Source organism: Lepidochelys kempii, chromosome 5 (assembly GCF_965140285.1).
Source record: "Lepidochelys kempii isolate rLepKem1 chromosome 5, rLepKem1.hap1, whole genome shotgun sequence".
NCBI lineage: Eukaryota > Metazoa > Chordata > Testudines > Cheloniidae > Lepidochelys > Lepidochelys kempii.
In genome coordinates, this window is record NC_136384.1 from 116,237,886 (window position 1) to 116,264,868 (window position 26,983).

The 26,983-nt window shown below is 37.6% G+C and overlaps 1 protein-coding gene across 5 annotated transcripts in view; it reads left to right on the plus strand.

Annotated features, from left to right (window-relative positions):
* IFT74 (intraflagellar transport 74) overlaps positions 1-26,983 on the plus strand; it is a 60,988-nt gene that overhangs the window by 32,130 nt on the left and 1,875 nt on the right. For 3 of the 5 annotated variants that reach the window (XM_073345555.2, XM_073345556.2, XM_073345554.2), the window contains exons 13-19: positions 3,679-3,758; positions 11,069-11,122; positions 13,879-13,976; positions 15,557-15,683; positions 18,963-19,126; positions 20,110-20,235; positions 25,395-25,455. In XM_073345555.2, the coding sequence (XP_073201656.1) occupies positions 3,679-3,758; positions 11,069-11,122; positions 13,879-13,976; positions 15,557-15,683; positions 18,963-19,126; positions 20,110-20,235; positions 25,395-25,455 (710 nt within the window). Of the gene's footprint in view, positions 1-3,678; positions 3,759-11,068; positions 11,123-13,878; positions 13,977-15,556; positions 15,684-18,962; positions 19,127-20,109; positions 20,236-25,394; positions 25,456-26,983 lie in introns of those variants that run through there. The other 2 variants (XM_073345557.2, XM_073345558.1) reach the window with 2 other exon arrangements.

Consider the following 26,983-nt stretch of genomic DNA (forward strand, 5'->3'; position numbering starts at 1 on the left):
TATGCAGTAGGTAAACTGTTTAAAGTGGGACTGTCAAGCAATTTAAAAAATTAATCGCGATTAATAGTACGATTAATCGTACTGTTAAGCAATAATAGAATACCATTTATTTAAATATTTTTGGGTGTTTTCTACATTTTCAAATATATTGATTTCATTTACAACACAGAATACAAAGTGTACAGTGCTCACTTTATATTTATTTTTGATTACAAGTATTTGCACTGTAAAAAAACAAAAGAAATAGTATTTTTCAATTCACTTAATACAAGTACTGTAATGCAATCTCTTTATCATGAAAGTTGAACTTACACATGTAGAATTATGTATAAAAAAAAGCTGCATTCAAAAATAAAACAATGTAAAATTTTAGAGCCTGCAAGAAAACTCAGTCCTACTTCTTGTTCAGCAAATCGCTCAGACAAACAAGTTTATTTACATTTGCAGGAGTTAATGCTGCCCACTTCTTGTTTACAATGTCACCTGAAAGTGAGAACAGGCATTCTCATGGCACTGCTGTAGCCAGTGTCCCAAGATATTTACATGCTGGATGCGCTAAAGATTCATATGTCCCTTCATGCTTCAAGCACTATTCGAGGGGACATGCGTCCATGCTGATGATGGGTTCTGTTCGATAATAATCCAAAGCAGTGTGGACTGATACATGTTCACTTTCATTATCTGAGTTAGATGCTACCAACAGAAGGTTGAAACTGTATGAGACTCCTAGGGCACATGGCCTGATGCACATATGTAATACAACATGCCAGGCTGCACTTCAGATCTCTTCAAACGTGGCTGGCCTCAGAGTACTCACCAAACCGTCTGCATCTGGACACTTGCTCATGGTACCTTCACAGGTTCTAATTTTGCTGAATTGGTGGTTGAATCCTATCAACATTTGTGTGGGTGCTTCCTGCGCCCTCAACCATCAATGACTCTGGTCTCAGGCTCTAAGATGGCTCTAGGATGGGGAACTCACTTGGAGCTCTGAACTCAGGGTCTTTGGTCCTCGACAGAACTTGCCCTTCGTATAAATGTCAGAGAGATCAGGGCCATTTGTCTTGCCTGTCAGGCTTTCCTACCTCATATCGGGGAAGAAACCTGCTTGTCCTTCCAGAAAACATTGCAGCAATGTTTTACCTGATCAGATAGGGAGCAGATCTCCTGAGCAGGTCTTTCTCCAGTCACCACGAATGGTCTCTTCACTCGATGTAGCCAGAGGCATTTTTCAGTACTAGGTCTATTTAGGCAGTCCCCTATTTGCAAACAAATACAACAGAAAATGTCACCAATTCTGCACCCTACAAAGTCACAGTCCAGGTTCCATCACAGACACCTTTCTGCTACCCTGGATGGGAAAGCTTTCTTAACTTTTCCCCCAATCCCACTTCTACACAGAGTGCCACTAAAGAGCAAGCAGAACCATACCTGGGTAATGTTAATAGCCCCAGCATGGCCGCACCAACACTGGTTCTCCACTCTACTGGACCTTTCAGTGGTAACTCCAATCTTGCTCCCTTTGCACCCAGATTTGGTCTCTCTGGACCACAGTTGACTGCTTCTCCCAAACCTGTGAACCCTTTTTTTTAACAGCCTGAAAGCTCCATGGTTAAATCCCAAAGAGGAGGCTTGCTTGCAGCAAGTTCACTAGGACTTACTAGGTAGCACGAAGCCTTCCACCAGGGCCACCTGTCTGTCAAAATGGAAGCGTTTCTCTATCTGGACTTGTCAAACCAGAGTCTCACCGATTCATTCATCCATCCAACAAATACTTGACTATTTCCTGCACCTGAAACAGCAAGACCTAGCGATTTCCTCTCTCAAGGCTCACCTGGCAGCAGTATCAGTCTTCCACCCTCACGTGGATAACTGTTCTATGTTTTCTAATGACATGACAATTAGATTCCTTAAAGGCCTGGAAAGATTGTACCCTCAACTAAGGGAGCCAGTTTCCCCTTGGGATGTGAACTTAGTTTTGGCTAAATTTATGACACCACCATTTTAGCCTCTTTCTAGAGGTTATATGTGCTGTTTATACTACACCTTTCCTGGAAGGTGATCTTCCTAATGCTATCGCTTCTGCCAGAGGGGTCTCCAAACTGTGCACCCTCATATCCAAACCACCATACACAATCTTCTTTAAAGATAAGGTGTGCTTACGCCCTTATCTGAGGTTTTTGTCTAAAGTAGTTTCAAATTTTCATATCAGTCAATTTACTTGCCTGCATTTTACCCCAAACCACATGCAAATAGGGATGAGCAATGACTACACATAATAGACAAGCACTGGCATTCTGCATAGACAGAACCAAACCATTCTGGCAATCCACCTAACTGTTCATGGCCATAGCAGATAGAATGAAAGGTCTTTCGATCTCCACTCAGAGAATTTCATCTTGGATAACTTCTTGTATCGGCACATGTTATGATCTGGCAGGCATGTCTCCTCCAGACAAGCTGACTGCCCACTCTACAAGATTGCAAATATCCTCAGCAGCATTCCTGCTGCAGATGCCAATCCTGGACATTTGCATAGCACCAATCTGGTCATCGGGATACACTTTCTTCTCCCTTTACACCATCACTCAGTATTCAAAAGATGATGCCAAATTTGGTCGCTTTGTATTGTCTGTGCATACATAAACTCTGGTCCAACTGCCTATTTAACGGCTTGGGAATCATCAAGAGCAGAATGCACATGTGCAATCACTTGAAGAAAAAGTGGTTACTAACCTTTCATAACTATTGTTCTTCGAGATGTGTTGCACATGTCCTTTCGACGACGCACCCTCCTACCGCTCTGCATCAGAGTTTCTGGAAGGAAGAAACTGAGGGGGCTCAAGGTCAACTGGGTCCATCAGCAGAGGGCGCTCAAGCCATTCCAGCAGGTACCACTATTGGGAAAAGTTTCTGGTGACTCTGCGTGGGGTACGCACACACTAAGAGTGGAAAGGACACGTGCAACGCATCTCAAAGAACAATTATGAGAAGCTAGTAACCCTTTTTCTTTAAATCTCCTAGAAACTATGGTGCACAATTTTATTTAAATATTCACAGTCACAGACATTTTATGGATTTATTTTTAAACTGAGTAACCAACATTTGATTGGCTAATAATAAGTTGCTTAAACAGAATTCTTGGTAGCTAAGAAAAATTATAATTGGCAAAGAATTATAGTTGGAGATTTACAGAAGAATTTCTGAATGTAATTTAATTACTTAATCCATTTGATTATAGTCTACAGTGTTTTATATTTCTTAATTAATATTCCTGTACGGAGAATTTTATTTACATAAAAATCACAATTTTCTGCTGCGTTATGCCGTTTGTTGTCTCTCTGTAAAGCTGTGTAACAACCAACAGAGGGACCCATATAGTAACACAAAACTGAATAAGAACTGACTAATTGTAGTGATTATGTTTGTTTCACAGATAAAAGGTTTTTAGTCCAAAACGAGGCAGAAACAATGTGTTTAGTACATTGAGAGACCAGAATGAGAGGTGCCATACAAATGCTTGTTATAAAGACAATAACCTTACTATTCTATTATTATTTGTATTAGTAATACATTCTGTTTACTATTTTTATTCTGGTCCTTCTCTTCATAGTGCCTCTTAAAAGCTAACCATTTAACAGCACATTTTTAGCTCCAGATTTTATTATTTATTATTAGGCTGACAGAAATAAAAGAAAAAATCAACCATTTTAATGATGTCATTCGACGACTTGAGATGGATTTGGAGGAGCACCAAGGTAATAGCACCAAATTCAAAATAGAATTTAAAGAGCCAAATTTACAAAAGTTGGCTTTAAGTTTGCATGTGGTTTGCGTGGCTTTGCAGTTTGTAGTTTGGGGTGTCCTAAAACTCTGATTTGCATCTGCAAATATCTTTTGTGTACCCTGATCTGGAAGAGCACAAACTCCAGTTTGTAGATGTCCAAAACTGTGAGTTCTTTAAATTAGCTTGAGGCCAGAAGTGTGGTTCTGGTCAGTCAAATGACTGTAGAAAAATAGCACTTAGTGCACCTATCTGTTTCTTCTGTGTTGTCCCAATCATATCTGCATGGCTTCTTGAGAAAAAACAAGCCTTTATTACTGGCACCACTATAAAACTAACCTATCACCAGAAAAACAAAATACTGTAATTTTTGTGTTGTCTTTGGTCTCTGAAATATTGTCAGTTAATTTGGATTTTGGAATGTTTGTTGCTTGTAATGGACATTGTGTAATGTGAAACATGAAAATGGAGCTGAATTCTTCCTTTGAGGCGTCAGATGTTTGAGCCCCGGCCAACTAGCAGAATAACAACTTGATTGCCCAATGGTTTGATCAAGTATGTCAGATCATATATTTTCTGTCCCTGACAGTCTATACAATAGCTCATTCCCTGTTCCATAGCAACTGGAGGAAGAGCAGATCTTTGACTTTGAGCAAACAGTGGTCCATCTCTGAATCAACTTTGATAGGGTGCTCCATCTCTGAGTGATTGCTTATTGACTGGAACTTAGTGGTAGAGGGCTTAAGGAGTTATAAAGCTCACTCCAGCTTTAAAAGTGTCTTTCTAGCCTGACTTAGAAAGAGTCCTACTCCAGCTTTGGAAGACTTAGTGTAGGACTGAAATTAACTTGAGACCCTGGCTTAGGCAGAGACCTGTTCCAATTATGAGAGATTCAGTTTAGCCTGGGAGTCTAATCAAGGCTTGCTGTAGCTTAGTCCAGCTGGGGAAGCTTAGTTTAGGCCCATATCAGACCTGACAACATTCTGTTCACCCTGGAAACTCAGCCCAGGCAAAGGCTTGTTCTAATTCTGGTGGCTCTTACTTTGACTGAGAGCTGCATTGTTACGATGATGCTGCGGGAATCTCTGAAACAGAAGTTATTTTGCTTTCTATGAGACATTTAAATTAACATGTGTGTGTAAATAATTATAATATTTTTAATTCTTGTGATACAGGAGGGCCAGGGAGCAGTGGGAGTGCTAGAGGGGAAATTTATAAGCTCAAGGCTAATTAAGGCGTGGTTCCCTGTAGATTAGGGAAGGTGGCTGCAGGTTACTTGGAGCACCTGCAGTCAATTAAGGCCCTGTTAGGAACATAATAAAACCCCCTGCTTCAGGCAGACAGAGGAAGAGGAGGAAGGAGAGAGGACTGGAGCTTGGAAGTATGCTGTGAGACTTGGAAAATCAGAGAACCGAAGTAAGGGGGACCCTGCCCAGTAGGGGAGGGAGACTCCCTTCCCCAGCATCTAAGGACTGCAGGTACCCCACCCAAGGGGGAAGAGGCTAAGAACCCGCAGGGGTTGAGAGGGGCTGGGGCTCAGAGTGAGGAGCAAACCCAGACTCCTCTCCCACTTCCCTCCTTTACCACCTTCCTGGGCCACTAGCGGGGCCATCGATGTCCCAAGAACAGGGGCAAGGGGTGGCATCTTAGCTCCCTGCCAAGAAAAGTGTAGGACCCACCAGACTAACATCGGCCATCTTGTCACACTCTCCTGAGTATTTTTTCCTCTTGAGAGGAGGCTCAGCACACAATCTGACCTCTAGTTTCTTTGAAATGACAATTGTACTGATGTTGAGCTTAGCTTAAACAATTGCATAATGCTTACTGTTTCTCTTCTCCATCTCTTATACATTTCATTTCTTATTACTGAAATGTAGCGTTTTCATTGTTTCCCAGACTAACAGCTTGTTATTGAAAACATTTTTTATTATTATTTCCCTTTTCCAGATAGCAGTAAGAGCTTTACTATTTTGCTTTTATTTTTCTTTTCATTTGGTTTCCAACACTGTTATCTTTGTATCCTTGGATGAGTGTAGAAGGTAAGAAGTGAATTGCTTCTTAGTTTTATAGTTTAGCAACAACTGCATAGCAACCAGTCCTTTGTTGCTAGTCCTCCATTGCACTTGCTCTGCTGCCGTCATTTGTTTTCTAAAGGCCTTTATTTAAAAGAAGTGTATGAAGTACATTTAGTAGAACTTTTGGTACCCTAATATCTGGACTGATCAGTAGAAGATAAGTATTACATGCTGAATGAGACTACCTTGTATAATTATCTGATAGCCAGTAATGTTTCCTACAGTCTAGATTGAATCAGGAATGTATTGGGCACTGACCTTGTTCGTGCACTATGGGGACAGAGCCCACCTGGTCTAAATTGCCATAGCTCCATGGAGATACAACAGTTTACGCCAGCTGAGAATCTGCCCCATAAAATTTATTTTCTGTATTTTTTCCCTCATCAGCTTTTTTTCTGTTTAAAACATCACTGCATGACTATTGTATTTTTGACTGTGAAAGTAGTGATTACATAACTTGTCCTCATAATCTGTGCTTAACCTCGTCCTTGTCCGTAAGTTATACTCATTTGAATCTTTTGTCACCCACACTTTTACAAGGTAGACTAAAGGCTTATAGCACTTGAAGTTAAGCACATGCATATGTGCTTTGCTGAATAAGCATGAACTTAAACACATGCTTAAATTCTTCGGTGAATCAGGGCCAAATTTTTAATGTTAACATGAACAGCAGCTGGATAGCACAAAAAGAAATTTCCAAAACAGTAGGTGAAATAGTCATTCTCACTGTACTCTGGACTGCATCTGGCTTCTCCTGCCCATTTCTTGTGTGAATGTTGACAGCCAAGGTGCTTCTTATAAAAGCCTCTTATTAGAGGCATTTAGTAGGACCTACAATGAATTTGAAATGTAAAGCAGTGCTGTCCAGAGGTGGGTGAAGTTTATGGAAGAATTGCTCAGTAGTGAATTAGAGCACTTCGTAAACTGATTCAAATGCAATAGGAAGAATGTAGAGCAAATAATATTATTAAAGGTTAGGATGTAATTTTTTCCAATGTACTTCTGTTATTGCACTGGAACGACGTTAACTTCTATTTGGCCCCAAATTTAAATTTTATATAAATAAGTTTTTTATAAAGCCTCAGTTCAATAGCAACGTTTCAAAAAAATAAAATGAAAATGTCAAATGAAAACTATTGATTTTATACAACTAAAAATTCCTTTATAGCATTTGAAATCCAAATATTTCACCACTAAAAACATAAAAGTAACAGTGACTGTTGTAAACAAAACTAAAACTGACTTCATTGATTTTTATTGTCCAAGCAGAGAAGCAAGTAATTAGGATTTTTAAAATTTTAACTTCTAATAATCTAAAATAATATAGGTTTAAAAAAAAAAAAAAGTCCACTTACAATATGTGACTTGTAAGTTGGCAATGACATTTAAATGACCAGACACAAATGCCTAATAAATCAGATGTATGGAATGTATTAAATGTACGGAATATTTAAAGTATGTTGTTGGTAAAATAATTCAAACTTTTGAGCTAAACTCATTTATACACTATGGACATTTTAGAACTAGTGCTATAATTCTTTAAACTCTTTTAGATTGCTTACAGTGAGCCTTAACGTGCTAACCATGTAGAGTGATGCACAGTCTTCTTGCAAGTGGAATGGACTTCATGCTGCTAATTTACCCTGTATCATGAAAGGGAGAGTCAGCAAGAAACAAGGCCACAGCTGCAAGGAAACTCAAGCAAAATCACTGTCCCTCAGAGGCCACTGGTTATGCTTATTGTTTATATGCACTAGATAAAAAGGAAAGCAGAGAGGATGTAGATGTAAAAGATCTGGGGGAAAATGTGCTTGCTCAGTTAAATCTATATCCAGCTTTTCCTTTCCTTCTGTGCGTTTTAAATGCTCGGGCATATGCTGAAATTAGTGATAAGACTGAATTTCAAACCAGGCACTTATTAAGTTAAGGCTGCCACAACATGATGAACTTGTGCCATCTTCTTGAAATTTTGCAGCATATATAGTAAGAGTCTGTCCCTGTTCTAAGACTCCTTAATTGAAGACTTCTTGTAACCCAGTATTTAGTACAAAGGTGGCTTGAGTTAAGGGCATCATGGTATATGTACTGATACTGTTGCTGTTAAAAACATTCTAACGGTCTTATCTTAGCATTATTTTAAACAAATTTTCTTTACATTTTGTTCCCATGCTGAAGTGAATTGTGATACCTAAACCCTGTTCACTTTGGACTAAATTATGGCTTGCCACAAGCCCTGAATGAAGGGAAGCGCATAGCTGGACTACTTTAAGAACAGACTGGTAACTAGTTTCAGAGTAGCAGCCGTGTTAGTCTGTATCCGCAAAAAAAAAAACATTGTTCACCTGGTGGCTGAACTTTTTAACTTTGTCCTCACGCACAACTATTTCACATTTGGGGACAATGTATACCTTCAAATCAGCAGCACTGCTATGGGTACCCACATGGCCCCACAGTATGCCAACATTTTTATGGCTGACATAGAACAATGCTTCCTCAGCTCTCGTCCCCTAATGCCCCTACTCTACTTGCGCTACATTGATGACATCTTCATCATCTGGACCCATGGAAAAGAAGCCCTTGAGGAATTCCACCATGATTTCAACAATTTCCATCCCACCATCAACCTCAGCCTGGACCAGAGATCACACAAGAGATCCACTTCCTGGACACTACAGTGCTAATAAGCGATGGTCACATAAACACCACCCTATACCGGAAACCTACTGACCGCTATGCTTACCTACATACCTCCAGCTTTCACCCAGATCACACCACACGATCCATTGTCTATAGCCAAGCTCTACGATACAACCGCATTTGCTCCAACCCCTCAGACAGGGACAAACACCTGCAAGAACTCTATCAAGCGTTCTTACAACTACAATACCCACCTGCTGAAGTGAAGAAACAGATTGACAGAGCCAGAAGAGTACCCAGAAGTTACCTACTACAGGACAGGCCCAACAAAGAAAGTAACAGAACGCCACTAGCAGTCATCTTCAGCCCCCAACTAAAACCTCTCCAGCGCATCATCAAGGATCTACAACCTATCCTAAAGGATGACCCATCACTTAAGACAGGCCAGTCCTTGCTTACAGACAGCCCCCCAACCTGAAGTAAATACTCACCAGCAACCACACAACAGAACCACTGACCCAGGAACCTGTCCTTGCAACAAAGCCCCTTGCCAACTGTGCCCACAGATCTATTCAGGAGACACCATCATAAGGCCTAATTACATCAGCCACACTATCAGAGGCTCATTCACATGCACATCTACCAATGTGATATGTGCCACAATGCCCCTCTGCCATGTACATTGGCCAAACTGGACCGTCTCTACGCAAAAGAATAAATGGACACAAATCAGACGTCAAGAATTATAACATTCAAAAACCAGTCGGAGAACACTTAAATCTCTCTGGTCACTCAATTACAGACCTAAAAGTTGCAATATTACAACAAAAAACCTTCAAAAACAGACTCCAACGAGAGACTGCTGAATTGGAATTAACTTGCAAACTAGACACCATTAAATTAGGCTTGAATAAAGACTGGGAGTGGATGTGTCATTACACAAAGTAAAACTATTTCCCCATGTTTATTTTCCCCCCCTACTGTTCCTCACACATTCTTGTCAACTGCCCATCTTAATTATCACTACAAAGGGTGTTGGTTGGTTTGTTTTTTTTCTCTCCTGCTGGTGATAGCTCACCTTAACTGATCACTCTCATTATAGTGTGTATTATAACACCCATTGTTTCATGTTCTCTGTGTATATAAAATCATCCTACTGTATTTTCCACTGCACGCATCCGATGAAGTGGGCTGTAGCCCACGAAAGCTTATGCTCAAATAAATTTGTTAGTCTCTAAGGTGCCACAAGTCCTCCTGTTCTTTTTGACTGGTAACTAGATTATGATTCAGCGTCACAATCTGATCTCCAATTTCCCCTTCCTCCAGCAGGGAGAGTAATCTGCACCAGCCCTAAACTCTGCTGCTGCTGTTGTTGTTGTTTGTTTATTTGAATTATTGCCCGCACAGCTATTGTGACTGGCACATTGAGTGTGGAGCCAAAGCTCCGCATTACTTGCTTGTTTACCGAGCCTACTTGAGCAAGAGAAGTCAGCTCCATAAAAGCTACTTCCCCTCCTGTGTGGCTACTTGTGACATGCGTAGTGAATGCAAGCAATGCTTTCTTGCTCCCATGCACAGGTTAATGGTGAAAATTACAATTTGACCCTCTGAATAAACATTTATATAGTCTAGAGCATGTTTAAAATATTTTTAAAAAATAAAGTTTGTTAATGTACACAAATTTGTCAGGAAGGGAACATTTCCTCACTTATGTATTCAAATTCTCAGCTTAATCTTGTCTTAACATAGTTTTCCCCACCACCACCAGTAAATTGTTATGCTGTAGAAAGCTAAATGTTTATATTATGTTTTCTACTGGATATTCATATTCGTGCCTGTGACTAAGGCAGCTGAAACCCAAATTAGGGATGAAGCAGAACCATGAGTTAGTTATTTAAGACCATCCTAATGCATGACAATAAAGATGGTGCGTGTTTTTTTGTTTTATCTTATTTTATTGAAGATTGCTACCTTATTAATATCCAGAAAGCACATCACAAAGTAATCTTGCTTGCTGAAAGCCAGAGAAACTGGCATCACTTCCCAAATCTTAAAAAGACTTGCAGAATGACTTAGTTTACCAGTCAACGACATGGCCTAAATGCACAAATGTGATTTTTCCAACACTAAAAAGTGAAACAGACTAATATTCTAAAATGTATTGGCCCTTAATTTAAAAAAAAATCTGCCAACTAATACAACTTTAAAAAAATATTTGGGGCACTGTCAAATTCTGAGGCATTTGACCTCTATCCCACTACGTATAGTTAAAAAAAAAAAAAAAAAAAAAAAACCCTGAAGATTACATGACGACATATTGTTACGCTGATTCCCTTTTTTGAAAATGTGTATAATTTGCTGTTGATTGACAATGATTATAGTGAGACATGTAAATAACATACAGTCCAATCCTTTTGTGCTTAAGTATGCAGAATTCACGTTTTAGATAGTCAAAGTTAATCTACCTAAGGGCTACAGGATTGAGTTAATAAAAAAAGACGTATAAAGAACATAATGTAGAGTTCGGAGCAGTTGGTGTTTTGGAGGTAAATCAATATTATGTCTCTTGTAGGGGAGAAAAATCTGAAATACAAGGAGCTGAAGAAGAGAGAGGAAAGCATGGACAGTAAGTTGTTTAATATAGATTAGACTCCTGAACTGCCAAAGCACAAGGCTCTTTGGATTGTCAAAGCCTTTTTGGATTGTAACAATTTATTTGAACCCCAAAACTGCTGACCTGCTGACCACTTGTCTTAAGACCCTGTTACCTGATTCAGAGATGCCTCAGCACAAGGTAACTGATACTGCAAATTTACATATGATTGGAGCACCTTTCCTGGCTCATCATCTGGCGTTAAAGATTTCAGGAACACGTTTTTTACAAGATAAAAGCTAAAATAAAATGATTTTTTAAAAATGTGCTAAAATGAAAGTTAAATAATGCCATGGAGTGCCCACCCGGTGTTCTGAATACGAGCCAAACTTTGAGTTTACTCTGAGAATCAGAAACTACACCTTCAGGACATTTTGACTTATTTATCTAAGATACGTACTACTAAAGCTTTCTGACTTACCAATGAGGTCTTGTGACATAGAAGCCTCAGCAGAGGTGAAGTCAGGGTGCAAAACATTTAGGGCAAAAATATATTTTAAAAGGCTCTATAAACATTCTAACAATAGGATACATTATAAATATATATGGCTCTTTATAAAGCCCAAACCAGGAACTTCCAAGAGCTTACCAACAGATTTAGACACGTGCCATGTAGAAAACCAGTTTGTATGAAAGGAGGCAGTGTTGGTGAGATGGGTGTATATATAGACTTTGCCAAAAGAAAAATTTGTTTAAGGAGCGTTTAGAATGAGAAGAGGGAGAGTAGTATATAGCATGTTAGATTTTTTTTTAACTTTTAGGAGAAAGCACTTTCTGTTAGGTTGAAAAAGTGGTCGTCTTGTGAATCTCTATTAGGTTTGGGGTAATAATTCTCTGCTAAATCCAAAACTTGAGTCAAAATATTTATATCAGATATATATGGACATCCACTGATGCCTCAGATTTTGTTCCTTTATAGAATTAGTACGGAAAAGGTTTACTGTATACATCTTTCTGTTGTAATGATCTCTAGGAACACATTTAAAATGTTTCTTTCTAAAGGTAAGTTTATTTCATAATTCCCATTTTTCCATTCCCTCTGTTGTTGAGCCAACTCAATGTTTTAGAAGTTTCAACTCTCTTTCTAAAATTGTGGAGAGAAAATATTTGTGGGGATTTTGTGGGGCAGAAGGGATTCCTGTCTGATATCCTTAATTTACATTTACCCATCTTCTTTGGCTCAAAATCTAGAAAGTAATACTTTAGTCTTCTTTTCTCTGATATGTAACATGCCTGGACACACATGCTTATAAGCTTTCCTGAGTCTGAGCAAAGTCCAGGCACTGTCTCTGGGTTTCTAGGCACACTTACAGGTTTCAGATTCGCTTTCTAACACCCTTTCTTCTAACAGTTGAGGCCCCACAATCCAGCTGCCTAGGCCATGAAACTAATGTGAGCTCCCCAATATTCCTCTGTTGCTTAAGCGCACACTTTCCCAGAGCTCCAAACTTGCGGATGCTCTGGGCTACGTTTTACCTCTTCAGGGATCAGTGATAGTTCAAGCAAACGGACACAGGCTTTGCAAAGGGATCCAACATAATTACTCTTTATTTTAGATAGCACAAAAATCAATCAAACACCTATACACCATTCCCTGCCTCAGTTTCCTCACCTCTCTTGAGCATTCTTTGGGATTTTTTCCAGAGTCCCCTAGGGGGTCAAGGGTTCTCCTCTTGTAGCTTATGGCTTCTCCTTCAAAACATGAAGTCTGTCTAGCTGACCCCTGCAGTCACTATCCTTTAGCTCCAAATCCTGGTTGGATCTCAGTGGGAAAAGGTCCCCTCTACTACAAAAGCATGCCTCTTTGTTCCTTTCTTCTGCCTCAAGTTTCCTTTGTCTGTCTAACTGACTCAGTCTCTGTATTAAATTAAATTTGATGGGAAAGACATGAGAGGCACAGAAGGGTCTTGATGAGGGGCACAACATGCTCTGAGCAGTGGACAAGGAAGAATTTTGCTCCTGTGTTCTGAAATAGCTGTAGGGGAGTTAAATGGCAATTAAGGAGACTTAAAGAAAAGGCTTTTAGTACTCTGTCTCTCCTTAAGGCTTTTCGAGTGAGCTTTCACTGCATTGTCTAAGTGCTAGACTTGTAATATGTTGAAGAGAAAGCTAATGAGTTTGCTTTTCAGAAATAAATTTAAATGGATTGGTAAATATTATAATGGAGAGTCTCTAAAGTTATTTGTGTTGTCTCAGTTTCCACCCTTCTGTTGTCATCCTTGTGTTGTTCCTCTTTAATTTTATAGACTGATACCCAGACGCATACATCTTGAGTGAACAATCCTATAAATACCAAAAATGCCAAAAACATGCATTGATATGGCATCATTCTAAAAAAATGGAACTGGGAAAAAAATCTCTTCCACTTAACTCAGCAAATAAATGTCTTAAATAAGCAAGCTGTACTTGATTTTATTTTAAAAATGTGATTATTTCTCACTTGTTCCCATATTTAAAATTTTAACAAAATGGTAAATAGTAAAATTAAAAAAATAAAACCACAAAACTTCTCAGACCCCAACATTTAGTAAGCATGAAATTACTTGATAGAGTATTTTATTTAAATTGAAGTATATTTAAATCTTAGGTGTTATACAATTTTGTAAAACTACAGTGAGGTATTTCTATATTTGCTGTTGAATTCAGAGTAAGTACAGTTATAATGGAGAACCCAGAATGTTTATGTAAACAGCAGCAGCCTCCCTTATCTTGTTGTTTTTAATCCGTAGACTTTCTTGAGACTTTTGAAGAGATGAAGACGCAGGAACTGGAACGGAAGGCACAGATAGAGGCCAACATTGTTGTACTGTTAGAGCACTCAAGTAGGGTAAGTGCCTTTCTCTGTCTCTGATAAATTAGGCAGTCATAGCCTCATAAAAGTCACTGAGCAAATTAAATAGAACAGTGGTGATTAAATACTATTCAGCCCAATTATTGGTGTAATTATCTTCCAAACAGTAAACTGATACCATGTGTTATTGTAACAAAGTAGAATTTATTTAATTATTGTTGTATTCTCTGTCACTGTTTTGAGGAACTTTTATTATTAATAAAATCAGATGATATTTGTGACCAAATGAAAAGGCATTACTATAATCCATCAGTATGAAACATACAAGAATACTAAAACTAAGAAATGTCATTGTTTGCTAGTTTATCTAGACCAAGTCTGAATGTTATAAATGAAGGGGAGGATTCAGTCATCTCCCTTAGATTATTTTCCATATTCTGATTTATGTTGTTTTTAGGAAATTTCTTCTACCTAACCGATTAAAAGTATTTCTAGAGTTCCCCTCAGCATAGTTTCTAAATGATATATGCTCCTGGTGTCCAGCTAGAATTTCCCCATTATCAGTATTTTTTTTTTTTTGCCAAGTCTTACCAAAACAACTCTTCATTTCTTTGATTTTGATTCCCTTGAACTATTTGTAGAGGATTGTCATAGGCATCTTTTAGCCAAGTATTATTTTAAATAAATAGCATTTTAACAGCTCCTTGATACTGTTCTTCAATATGGTGCCCCATAACTTCAAATTATTTTACTAGAAAGGTTGCTTAAGAGTTGATGTGCTGCAAATCCCATGACACAGGGGAATGCAATTTTCCTTGTAGTTAAGACCCTACTTGAATCACGGGATGATCTTCAAATAATTGTGGCTGGAAAATAGTGGAAAAGTAATAATTGACCTTTATTAATAGCCATAATTTGGAAAAGCCAGAGTAAAGCTATTTGTTTAAGAAGAATTTGCTGGAACAATATTATGTTATGCCTGCTAATGTTTTTGAGAACCAGACATTTTGCTGCAACTATATTACATTCCTTAAAAAAAAAAAAAAAAAGTGGCCGGTACAATATAAAATTCAGAAGACTAAAAGTCTTAACACAACTGCTGTCGAAATGGAGTCAAGTCATTTTAGCCTTTTTACATTTTACAGGCATTGAATGTTAATGTGGTACTTATTGCATACTCAGAATGTATGTTAAACTGTGGACTACACAAAGTAAGCTAATTAAAATCAAAATTGTGGGAGAAGCCTAGTATTGTATGATTCACAATTTCTGCAATATCACAAATAAAGTAGGGATTTACTTTATAGTACAATGACTCTACCACAAGTGAAGTATCTAAGGCAATGTCATTTAAACATCCATACTTCATCCTCAATGGTATATCAGTACATCAGTTATAAAAGGGACACAGTTCAGGTTGGCAGACCTGAAATAGAAAATCATTATATTTAAATGGTCTCAAACTATTTAAAAATATTTTGTCCAAGAGTGTTGTAAAAGAGTTAAGTCATAAGTTATGTATTAGCAGAGCTTTTTTCTTGCTGTCCGGTGAACACTCGTAGCTGCAAAGATATCCAGTGTTCTAATTTACTGTCCTTATTTCTGTAAATGAACAGAATGTCAATCGCATGAAACAAATCTCCTCTGTTACCAATCAAGAGTTGAAGATCATGCAGGAAGACCTCACTTTCAAATCAAATGAAATGCAAAAGTCACAGAGCACTGCTAAAAATTTGAGTACAGGTGAGGCATATGTACGTATATTCCTTCCTTTTTTAAAAATAAAAGAACATGAGAGTCGTAGAATACACGAGTATAGGGTTGGTGATCTTGCATACCATGTATGCTAAAACATGTAGCTAGGGTGTGAGGCAGTGCAAATACTGAAGGATGTATCTTCTTTTGGTGCCTTTATATAGCTCTTCTTAGTGCTAACACAAATTATTTATAATTCATCATAAGAAGACTATTTCTCTGACTAGTAACAATAACTGATTTTCTTGCTTACTTGGTTTAGGACATATTAAAAGTACATTTTAATATTGTGTATAGCAATTCCCATTGCATTAGTAGGAGTTTGCTTTATTTATTTTGATTTATTAGCAACTGACTCAAACTCTAGGCTCTTCATAAACTTTAAAATAACATTTAATAGAAAGTAGTAGAGAGCCATGCAGTGAAATTACCATGTATCAGTTTGAAAATGGACCCCATAATGTCACTTATACCTATGTTTTGTTAGTGCTTTTCTAAGGATATGTTTATGCAGCGAAGAAAAACCTGCAGCTGGCCTGTGCTAGCCGACTCAGGCTCGAGGGGATGTTTCATTGCTGTGTAGACTTCAGGCTTGGGCTGGAACCTGAGCTCTGGGACCCTCCCACTCTGCCAGGGTCCTAGAGCCTGGCTACAGCCCAAGCACAAAAGTCTACACAGCAATGAAACAGCCCCACGGACTTGCGGGGCTCAGGCTGACTCGGCTAGCTGCAAGTATCTAGTTGCTGTGTAGACATATCCCAAAGAGGATTCCTGGCAGCTGTAATGTAGATGGTCCAACCTTGCCTTGTAAATCGTCACGATCAAATTCTCAGGACCTGATTCTGCAAGCATGCACATTGTTAACTTAAAACACAAAAATGTTCCTGTTGACTTCAATGGGACTATTCATATGCATAAAGTTAAGACTATATTAACATTAGACATGAGAGTAAAAGTTTGCAGGAATCAGGCCTATATTTTCTAAAAGCAGAGGTGATTTTTTTTTCTTGTGGTTTAGTGATAGAGATCTCTGTTTAATTCTTTATTTGTGCTGTTTTATGGTGGTGGTGCTATTGTCATAATCTAAACCTTTGCCAATATCATTACTGATTGAGCAGGGTTTTCCTTGTTTTATTACTGAAAGGAAGCTGCAATAATCATAAATCATTTTGTTTGGTGACTACTACAGCCTGTACTTGGTACCAATTTTCAAAATAGGCTTGTGTTGTGACTGCAAAATATGTACTGTATCTGCAAAGAAGTAATTGCTGTGCACAAAATATGAAGTTAGTTGCCTGTTTTCCCTGTGCCTCTGGATATTTTGTAACAAATTTATTTGCAAATACGTATTTTGCAGTCACAACGTAGGTGTTCTATTTTGAAAAATTAGCCCTTGCACTATATGGGCAAGATATGAAATATATTCTTCTTATGAGCATTTTAACTAAACATATTTATTGTTTTTATTTTACATTACAGTAACACCATAAAGGTGCTAGATGTTGTAGGGACATTGTATGAAAACAAAGTTTCTTTCTTGAAAAAGTTTACAGTCTACAATTTAATCAAATAATTTAAACTATTTATAAAGAAAATTCTTGGAACTGGGAACCACAATAAAAGTTCCATAATAAACATAATAGGGACTCTCTTAAAGTATAATGATTGTACAGTTCCCCCCCAGTTGGAGTGCTTCCCAAACCTTGAATTATAGTACAGTCGTCTGCAAAATTCTTCCATTGGGATTAAAATGTGGATTTCCAGATTTTCTTGCCTCCTCAAAGATATAAAAGGCCATCAGCAGAGTCCTTTTTCAAAAAACAAAAAAGAAAACTACAGAGAGTAAACAAATGTGCTGATGGCATAGTTTTTCAGAAACATTTTCCTGGGTCAAAGCAGTTTTGGTCTCAGACTTTGCTACTGTGTGTACACTGCCTGCTAAACTCTGCAACTTAATGGCATATCAGAAGGAACTGGGCTGCATCCTCTTCCTGTCTTTTCCCATAGAGAAGTTTTTAGTATTTATTTGTGTGTGTGTGTGAAAATATATATGTATGTATGTATGTATGTGGAGAGAGAGAGTGAGTGCATAAACTTTACCTTCTCCAAACAGTTTCTTCCTTTTTCTCTAGAAAGTGTGCTTGGATAGGAATACTCCTTAGCTGTCTACTCCGGCATTATCAGCATACTGATATTGCATTACAGGAATCTTTTTCCAATGTTTTTACGGTTTTTTGATTACTTTTATCCACCAAAAATGAATTTTAATTGGTCCTGTATCTGTTTTATTTTTAATTAAAAGCAAAAATCTTACATACGCATTTCCATTTCAAGAAAATGCAAAACTACTTCTACAGATATTTTCATCTAAAGATTGTAAGCAGTTCATGTTTTAAAGGTTGTTTTTAATAATCATTTATAGCGTTTAGTGCTAAGTATGTGATTAAGCAAGTTCCCAATCTACCTTCTCTACACCATTCATTATTTTGTATACCATTGTCATGTCCCCTTTTATTCATCTCCTCTCTAAAGTAAACAGTCCCTTACATCTCTCTTCATTTGAGACTTTTTTTCCATGGCTCTGATCCTTCTGCTCACCTATATTTGAATCCCCTCTAATTCTGTTTTATCCTTTTTGAGGTGTGATGATCAGAATTGAACACCGTATTCCAGTGCATTATGATCTTTTCAGCCGTGACATATACCAATTTTTATTATTCTAAGGCTTTGGAATGGTTCCTCATTTATAAAGCCAGTGTCCAGGGCCAATTTGACCCTAAATTTAGTATTCTAAAAACAAGACACTTTCAAAAATGAAAACAAATATTTATATGATTTTAAAAATTGAATGGAAACAGTTTAAAAATAAACAGGCACCTGTATTGTTTGCAACCAACATTTTGTACTAATGTGCTGGTACAGTGAAACCTGAAATTGACAAGGAAGTAAATATTAACAAAAGCAGAATGGAATTACCACACTGTAGTATCCCAGATCACCACTGTGTTTCCTTAGACTTAGACTCTCTAGTCTTCAGTATCTGTAATAATTGTATAATATCTTTTGACAAATGGCACTGTGTGTTGGGCCACATCCTGATTACTTTATTCTCATGAATAGTCCCTTGGTATCAATGTGAATAAGGCAAGCAGGATTTGGCTGGCGCATTGTGTAATGGAAAACTGAGAGTTAAATCTTTGTGCATTGGCTAATACTATCATGAAGAAAAGTTACTGTTGCTTATAACATTTGTTCCCTATGTTCCAGATAGTCAAAGACTGCGAATGGACCTGCAGAAAATGGAATTGTTGGAGGGTAAGATGGTTGATGAACAGGCTTCTCTCAAAATAAAAATTGAACAGATGACAAAGGACTTGGAGATGTACAATAATTTGCCGGCTCTGAAAGCGTCAGGAGAAGAGAAGAAAAAGGTGATAACAGCAGTATCTGGTAGCATTACCTAGATTACTTATATTGTAAGTTCTTTGGGAAGGGAACACCTTTCTGTTCCGTGTCTGTACAGCACCTAGCACAATGGAGCCCTAGGTCGTGACTGAGACTCTTAGGTGGTACCACAATACAAATAATAATAATAACAACATTGCTTTTGTTCAGAACTCAGCCATTAATATTCGAAGGCTGATATTTGTCATGCTATGTTCAGACAGAATCTGGTTTATATCTTTGTTTTCAAAACAGTGTTGGGAAGTAATTTGTTTGTTTGAAGGCTTGAAGCAAATGACACAAAATTCACCGTTATATTTGACATAGTAATAACAATAATAATAATACCTAACTCTTATTTAGCTCTTTTCATCAATAGATCTCAAATTGCTTTACCAATGAGGTTAGTATCATTATCCCCAATTTACAAATGGGGAAGTTGTGGCACAAAGAGTTGAAGTGACTAGTCCCCACTCACTTAACAGGCCATTGGCAGAATCAAGAATAGAGCCCAGGTCTCCTGAGCTTCAGGCCAGTGCTCTGTTCAGTATAATTCCATGCTGTCATGACCTCGTTTCTAGAATTAATACGAAAGAGACTGTGGACATTTGTGCCTCATTTCACATCACCAAGTATGCATTTTAATGGCTACATCTTGTTCACAGGTATTAAATGCAACTTCTCATGCTAAGTATTGGTGTAGTTTTTGTGATATTTGTAGAACAAGTTCTGAATACCTTCTTGTTTAGGGGGTGGAAAAAGAAAGTAGCTCCTGGAAAGTTAAATTGAAAACAGTCGAACAGTTGGGAACACCAGTCCAAAGTAAATTTGAATGAATACCTGTGGGAGAGTAGGAGATCACTATGGTGATGAGTGTATTAGAAATCCTTAGATTCAAAGGAATTGGCAGTTTTAATGGAAGTGCAATGCCTTAAGGCCAGTTTGATCCATTTTGCTTTTCTTCCTCTAGAAACTCCACGAGGAGAAAGAAAGGTTGGTAAAACGTAGAGATGCCTTCAAGAAAATAATGGAACAACTGAATGCAGAGTATGAAATACTAAAGACACAACTTGAGGAGAATGAGACCCATTCCCAGGTATAGTTGAAAATAGGTGTCTGTTCAGTTGTTTCATTGCAGGTCTTGAGTTTCTCAAATATATGAAACTATATTTGAATGAATCAGTTAGGGTTTTTTAGAGGAATGCATAGACTCTGGAGTAAGTTTTCAAAGCTGCATATTGGAATTCCATGCCCAAATCCTCTAGTTTGTTCAACTGGATGTTAACAAACCCCCCTCCCCCAATCAATCTATTGAAAGCCAACGATTTCAAGCTTGTTGAGACCAGTCTTATGTCAAAAATTTGCAAATCCTTTGTTAAATACTCATTTTGGTTTTGTTCAAAGTCCTCATTTTTCCTCTCCAGCCTTCCTGGTGCTACTGCAGGAGCTCAGGATCAGGCTTGGTTTGTCTCAGGGCTGGACTGGCAGGTGCAGAGTCCTGGGCTGGGGAAAACATGGCAATATGTTTTCCCCAGCCTATAAAATACTGAGCAATTTAGAGAGGGGAGATAAAAGTTCTTGTTAGGGGCATCCTCCCCTATTTAACTTATAGAAAATACCAACCTTTTGGAACAATTTATTGTACTCCAAAGGCAAAAACACTAAATCACACTTAAGAAATATTTTTAGGATCCTAGGATAAACATTGTAATTGTTTAGCAGTACCAAGGATGAACCCCATCAGCCATAATGGGACATGCTGTTTCTGAGAGCAAGTATCCTAGGAGTGTTCTAGCCTAGGGAGAAGACAAAGGCTCAGTTTTATGTAGTATCTTTTAGTTAATAAAAATAGATTTAAGGAAGGATGAATTTTTGATTTTGTAATGAGTATGTAGCTTGTGTTTGTACCTGAGTTGAAACTCCACCAGTTTATACCTCTCTTTAGTAAAATCCCTCTTCCGACCAGCTACTCTTGTGTAGTCTTTCATTGACAAACCACAAGAGAAAGAAGCGTGTACTTCATGCTATAAAACAACTGTACTTTGGACAGTCTAGACTGTCATCTGGTCATCTTTTGCATTTATGTATTTGTACTGTGTGGGCTGCATAATTAGAATGTAAGCTTTTGTGGCAGAGAACATGTCTTTTATGTTTTGTATGTTGGCAACATTTAAAACGTGCTGATGATCAGAAACATTACTCTGCGCTTTTTTTTAACCTCTTTTTACTCAATAGGTGTTCTCCTCACCTGTAGTCAGACTCACAATTTTATTACTTTTTTCTTCTGTTAGCATTGTAGAGCCAACACAGATACAGGATAATGATCTAGATTCCTCTCCACCTGCATTCCAAACAGAAATTTTTATTTGGCACAAATATTGGGTCAAATCCTATGGTTCTTTCTCAGATTATAGTCTTGCCCGATTGAAGACTTTAGGATTAAAAATATTTTAATTAAAACCAAATTTGAACCCAGGATTATAAACACAAAAGGCTAGTGCATTAAAATTGTTTGCATTTCTTAAATTTTCCCATCTTTTTCTTTTTGGGGTGTGTTCTTGTATTATTTGGTTTGACCTGCCTTTTCAGAGGAATCTGAAAAATAGAGACATGCAATGTTAGTTTATTTAAAGTCCTGTGATTCTTCTGATCTGTATTTCAGTGCAATATTGTATCTGTAGCTTGTATCGTAGTTGCCTTCTGACTTAAAGCCTAATAAACACAGGCATAACATTATCACTTGAGGGTCATTCCCATTTAATATCTGTATCCTAGGCTGAATGAGCTCAAATGTTGAGGAGAATAGAATAAGGTTATTACTATATTCAGAAGAACCTTTTAAACAATCAGCGTAACCATTCAAAAATTTTTTTATGAAACGTTGTTTTTTAAATGAAAGTGGAGAAACTACAGAAATCGAACTGGCAAAAGGTAATTTTTTTGCTTTGAAATGCAGTTTATAAGCCCTCTCACCTACATGCCTCCAGTTTCTATCCAGGACACACACCGCATGATCCATTGTCTACAGCCAAGCTCTAAGATACAACCGTATTTGCTCCAATCCCTCAGACAGAGACAAACACCTACAAGATCTCTATCAAGCATTCTTAAAACTACAATACCCACCTGCTGAAGTGAAAAAACAGATTGACAGAGCCAGAAGAGTACCCAGAAATCACCTACTACAGGACAGGCCCAACAAAGAAAATAACAGAACGCCACTAGCTTTCTCCTTCAGCCCCCAACTAAAACCTCTCCAGCCATCATCAGAGATCTACAACCTATCCTGAAAAATGATCCCTCGCTCCCCCAGATCTTGGGAGACAGACCAGTCCTTGCTTACAGACAGCCCCCCAGCCTGAAGCAAATACTCTCCAGCAACCACACAACAAAAACAGTAACCCAGGAACCTACCCTTGCAACAAAGTCCAATGCCAATTCTGTCCACGTATTTATTCAAGTGACACCATCATAGGACCTAATCACATTAGCCACACCATCAGGGGCTCGTTCACATGCACATCTACCAATGTGATATGTGCCAGCAATGCCCCTCTGCCATGTACGTTGGCCAAACTGGACCGTCTCTGCGCAAAAGAATAAATGGACACAAATCTGACGGCAGGAATCATAACATTCAAAAACCGGTAGGAGAACACTTCTGCCTCTCTGGCCACTCAGTAACCGACTTAAAGGTGGCAATTTTGCAACAGAAAAGCTTCAAAAACAGACTCCAACGAGAAACTGCTGAGCTTGAATTAATATGCAAACTAGATACCATTAACTTGGGTTTGAATAGAGACTGTGAGTGACTGGGTCATTACACATATTGAATCTATTTCCCCATGTTAAGTATCCTCACACCTTCTTGTTAACTTGATTATCACTACAAAAGTGTTTTTTCTCCTGCTGATAATAGCTCATCTTAATTAATTAGCCTCTTACGCCACTTTTTCATGTTTTCATTTATATATCTTCTTACTATATGTTCCATTCTGTGCATCCGATGAAGTGGGCTGTAGCCGACGAAAGCTTATGCTCAAATAAATTTGTTAGTCTCTAAGGTGCCACAAGTACTCCTGTACTTGACTTTTCTTTTTTTGCTTTTCCTTCCCCTTCCTACAGGCCAGCAAGGTTTCTTTCCCCCACAATAACTTTCATATTCATTTTTTTATTTACATTGTGTTTCAAAAGTAGATCAGAAGGGAAGAGGCTTTTAAACTCTCCACCAACTTGGAGTCTTCCAATATACATACTATATACAAATTATCATTTTGGCAACAAGTCCTTTACTGACTGTAGAGATAGGAGGAAGGAGGAAAACAGATCAGCTTTAAGAGAAAGAGGGAGAGACAAAGAGAGGATGAGAACTGATTTCTCTTCCAGCCACATTCTTATTGTGTTTTGGGGTTGGTGTGTGTGTGCGCGTTTTTGTTGTTGTTTGTTTGTTTTTTTCCCTCACTTTCATGTAAATTTTTCTGCTTCAGCTTCAGGGATTGAGAATCTGAGGTGTCACCTTTATTGTTGGGAAACAATTTAAATTCTGAATATATGAACTAATTAGAATAGAGAGAGTTGAATATATAAAGTAGAAATAACTATTCAGTGATTATGCAAATCTACAAACTCTTGTCTCGTGTCTGCCAACTAGTCAGAGCACGGGGCAGTATTCAAACTGAAATACTTTAATAGGACTACTCTGGGTGCTGTTGAGTAAGGCTATCCGATCTCGTCCATATTGATTATGTAATTTGCCCACTGACAACCAGTCAGGGTTCAGACAGCTGTTTAATTGGGATAAAAGTGTGCAGCCATCAGTAACTGTACAGCATCCCTGCACTCTGATTAGCTGCAACTCTTCTGTTTCATCATTATATATAAGAATGCTTATGTTCTCTTCCATCAATAAGAATTTCTCCTTCAACGTAATTATCATATTCCAAAGGAACTTAGCTTGAAGAAAAGTGAGATCCCAAGATGACTGATTAGCCATTTTGCCAGTCTGCATAGCTATTGATGTACAGCGTACATCCTTTTTATATATCAATCACACAGAAATGTAGACAGGCTTTATATGACTTGAGAGCTTTACCATTGATAAGATTGAAAACAGTGGCCTTAAAAGTGTTTTACTAAGTGGAGTTCATTGTACAAGAAGCTATATAAAAAAAAGTGCTGATCATTTGCTTCAATCTCTATTATACAATATTTCAAATTCAGGTGCCTTTACTAGGTATATTGCATTTAGCAGCACCCATAGTGGATGTGGAATGTAATTGATCACAAATATCTTTTTTCATAACTTACACAAACAGCAGAATTCATGTTTGCTTTGAACTAGGGATAAAAAGGATGTGGTATATGGATAGATTTTTTTTTCATTATAAAGATAATTTTGGTACAGGGTAGGGAAAGCTCTAACACAGCATCTATTTTCAATCATTCAGCATGATTTTCAACCTCAAACATATTGATATTGGTGGCTTTCCTTTAAAATTTGGTTTTAAAATGATGATTTTCAACCTTTATTTTTAAAAATACCTTTAAAAGGGTCTACATACCTTGAAACAAAAAACCTTGAATAGTAGCATCAGAAAAACAATTTAATATTATAAAATTGTATTGTGAGGAATATAATATAATATCCACATTAGCTTCCTGTTGATGCTGAAAGTATTGAAGAAGTGCCAACATATAACCCACAGTCTTACAATCTTCTCACTACAGCTCTGCTCTTATCACAGCTTCTGGCATCAGACAGGAAACTCAGCTATGGAAATAAGGAAGTTTTTTCTGTACTGCTGTAGGGTCCAAGACAGTGTTGCGATATATTGTATCAGTGGTGATTTTGCAAACATCATCTTTCAGTGATATGAAAAGATAAGAATTCATATCTTCCTCCCGGGTTCATCTTTTCTGTGACGCTTTTATGATTGTTCAGAGATGACAATCTCAAATAATCATTCAGTTTTTCATGTTCCATACCAGTTATATTCAGTATTTTCATTTTTGTGCCAACAGCAGAGCAGTAGCTATGTGAGGGGTACATTTACATACATATATATTATGGGATATTTAAAAAATCCTTCCCAATTATTTATCGTCTAGTTTTCTTGTGTTGTAACCACAATCTTATCAGTTTGATAGAATGTGAGGTATTGATAAGACAACTTGGGGTTTTTTTTTTCCGTATAAATGGGTATGTGTCTGTTTTCATTTGTGGCTGTTCTTAACATTTTCTTTTTGTGTTTTCAGCTTACAAATTTGGAAAGGAAGTGGCAGCACCACGAGCAAAATAACTTTGTGATGAAAGAATGTATCCTTTTTTTAAAAAAAAATGCTGACAATTAATATAGTATAGTAATTGACTAAAACCTTTTCCTCCCAAAAGCAAAGTCAATCAGGACAGTTTTACAGTGGCGTGGGGAAGGGGGATAAGGGGTCTTGCAAATGTTTGTTGGATGGGTAGACTCTTATATACAATGAAACCTGCAACTCATTAGGCAACCTCCAGCATTAAATGACTCCATATAGTATTCCAAGCTTCCAGTATTTTTATTTGATCACTAAAAGACCAGCTGTACACAGCATATACTTTCTCCTGTACTCTTGGGTTTATCCTAGGGCATACTTTTCACCCATAGGTTTTCTTCAGTGATTATTCTTACACCAGCCCATTCTTATACTTAGCTTTCCAGCAAAGGCAATGATTTTTTTTTCAATGTATATAGCTCCATAACTATGCATGACATTTTACAGTATGTAAAACACAGCAAACAAAACCCACAAAGGGCCAAATATTGCTTTTAGGTGCTTGTTAAACGCAATGAGAGTTGCTTATGTGAGAGCAGAATTAGATCCCCACATATTGAGGAAAACTTCCCAAAAGCTAGTGGTAATGACACTTTCAAAGAACATTCATTGCAAAGAACTGCCATAAAATAGTTTTTAAATAGGTTTTTAAACTAACAAAAGCATAGCCATTCTAAATGAGAGCTGACATTTTGTCCTTAACTTGCGCTACTGTCCCTAGTTATTGCAGAGATCTGAATTGTGCATAATCGTATATTAATTTTATTATCCAGGGACTAAAATGTTACTAAAGTAAACTCCCTTCTTACAAAATGACCTAAAAACAGTAGCACTGACAAATTAGGGATGCAGTGAGATCATTGTTATACCATTACAGCTCAAAATATTGTAGGTACATAGAAACTTCAGTACTCAATCAGACCAGTGGTCTAGTCCAGTGTCCTGTCGCAGATGGTGGACAATGCTAGATGTTTCAGAAGAAAGTACAAGAAAACCTGTAATGGACAATTATGTAATAACCTGCTCACAGGAGAAATTCCTTCCTAACCCGTGTCAATTAGGACATGTCTACACTAAAAATGGTACAGCTGAGGCTGCGCTGCTGTAGCACTGTAGTGTAGACACTTAATACTACAGCTATGGAAGGAGTTTGTCCATTGTTGTAGTAAATTCACCTCTCCGAGAGGTGGTAGGTAGCTCGACGAAGAATTCTTCTGTTAGTGGTGTCTACACTTAGGCTGGCTTAATTACATTGCACAAGGCATGAAATTTTTCACAGCCCTGAACAACATAGTTAATTTTAAGCCAACCTAACTTTGTAGTGTAGACCGGTCTTTTGTAGTTGACTTATGCCCCATTGCAAGAAAGTTTATATTCCATTTAAAAAAATTTTTTTTATCCTATCGTAACAGATCTCTTTAGTCAACTAGCGTCTAGTCCTTTTATTTAAATCCTCCTCGATCACAATTATACAATGAATTCCACAAATTGGTTGTCGTGTTTTATTTTTTTTTAAAAGTCCTTGCTATCAA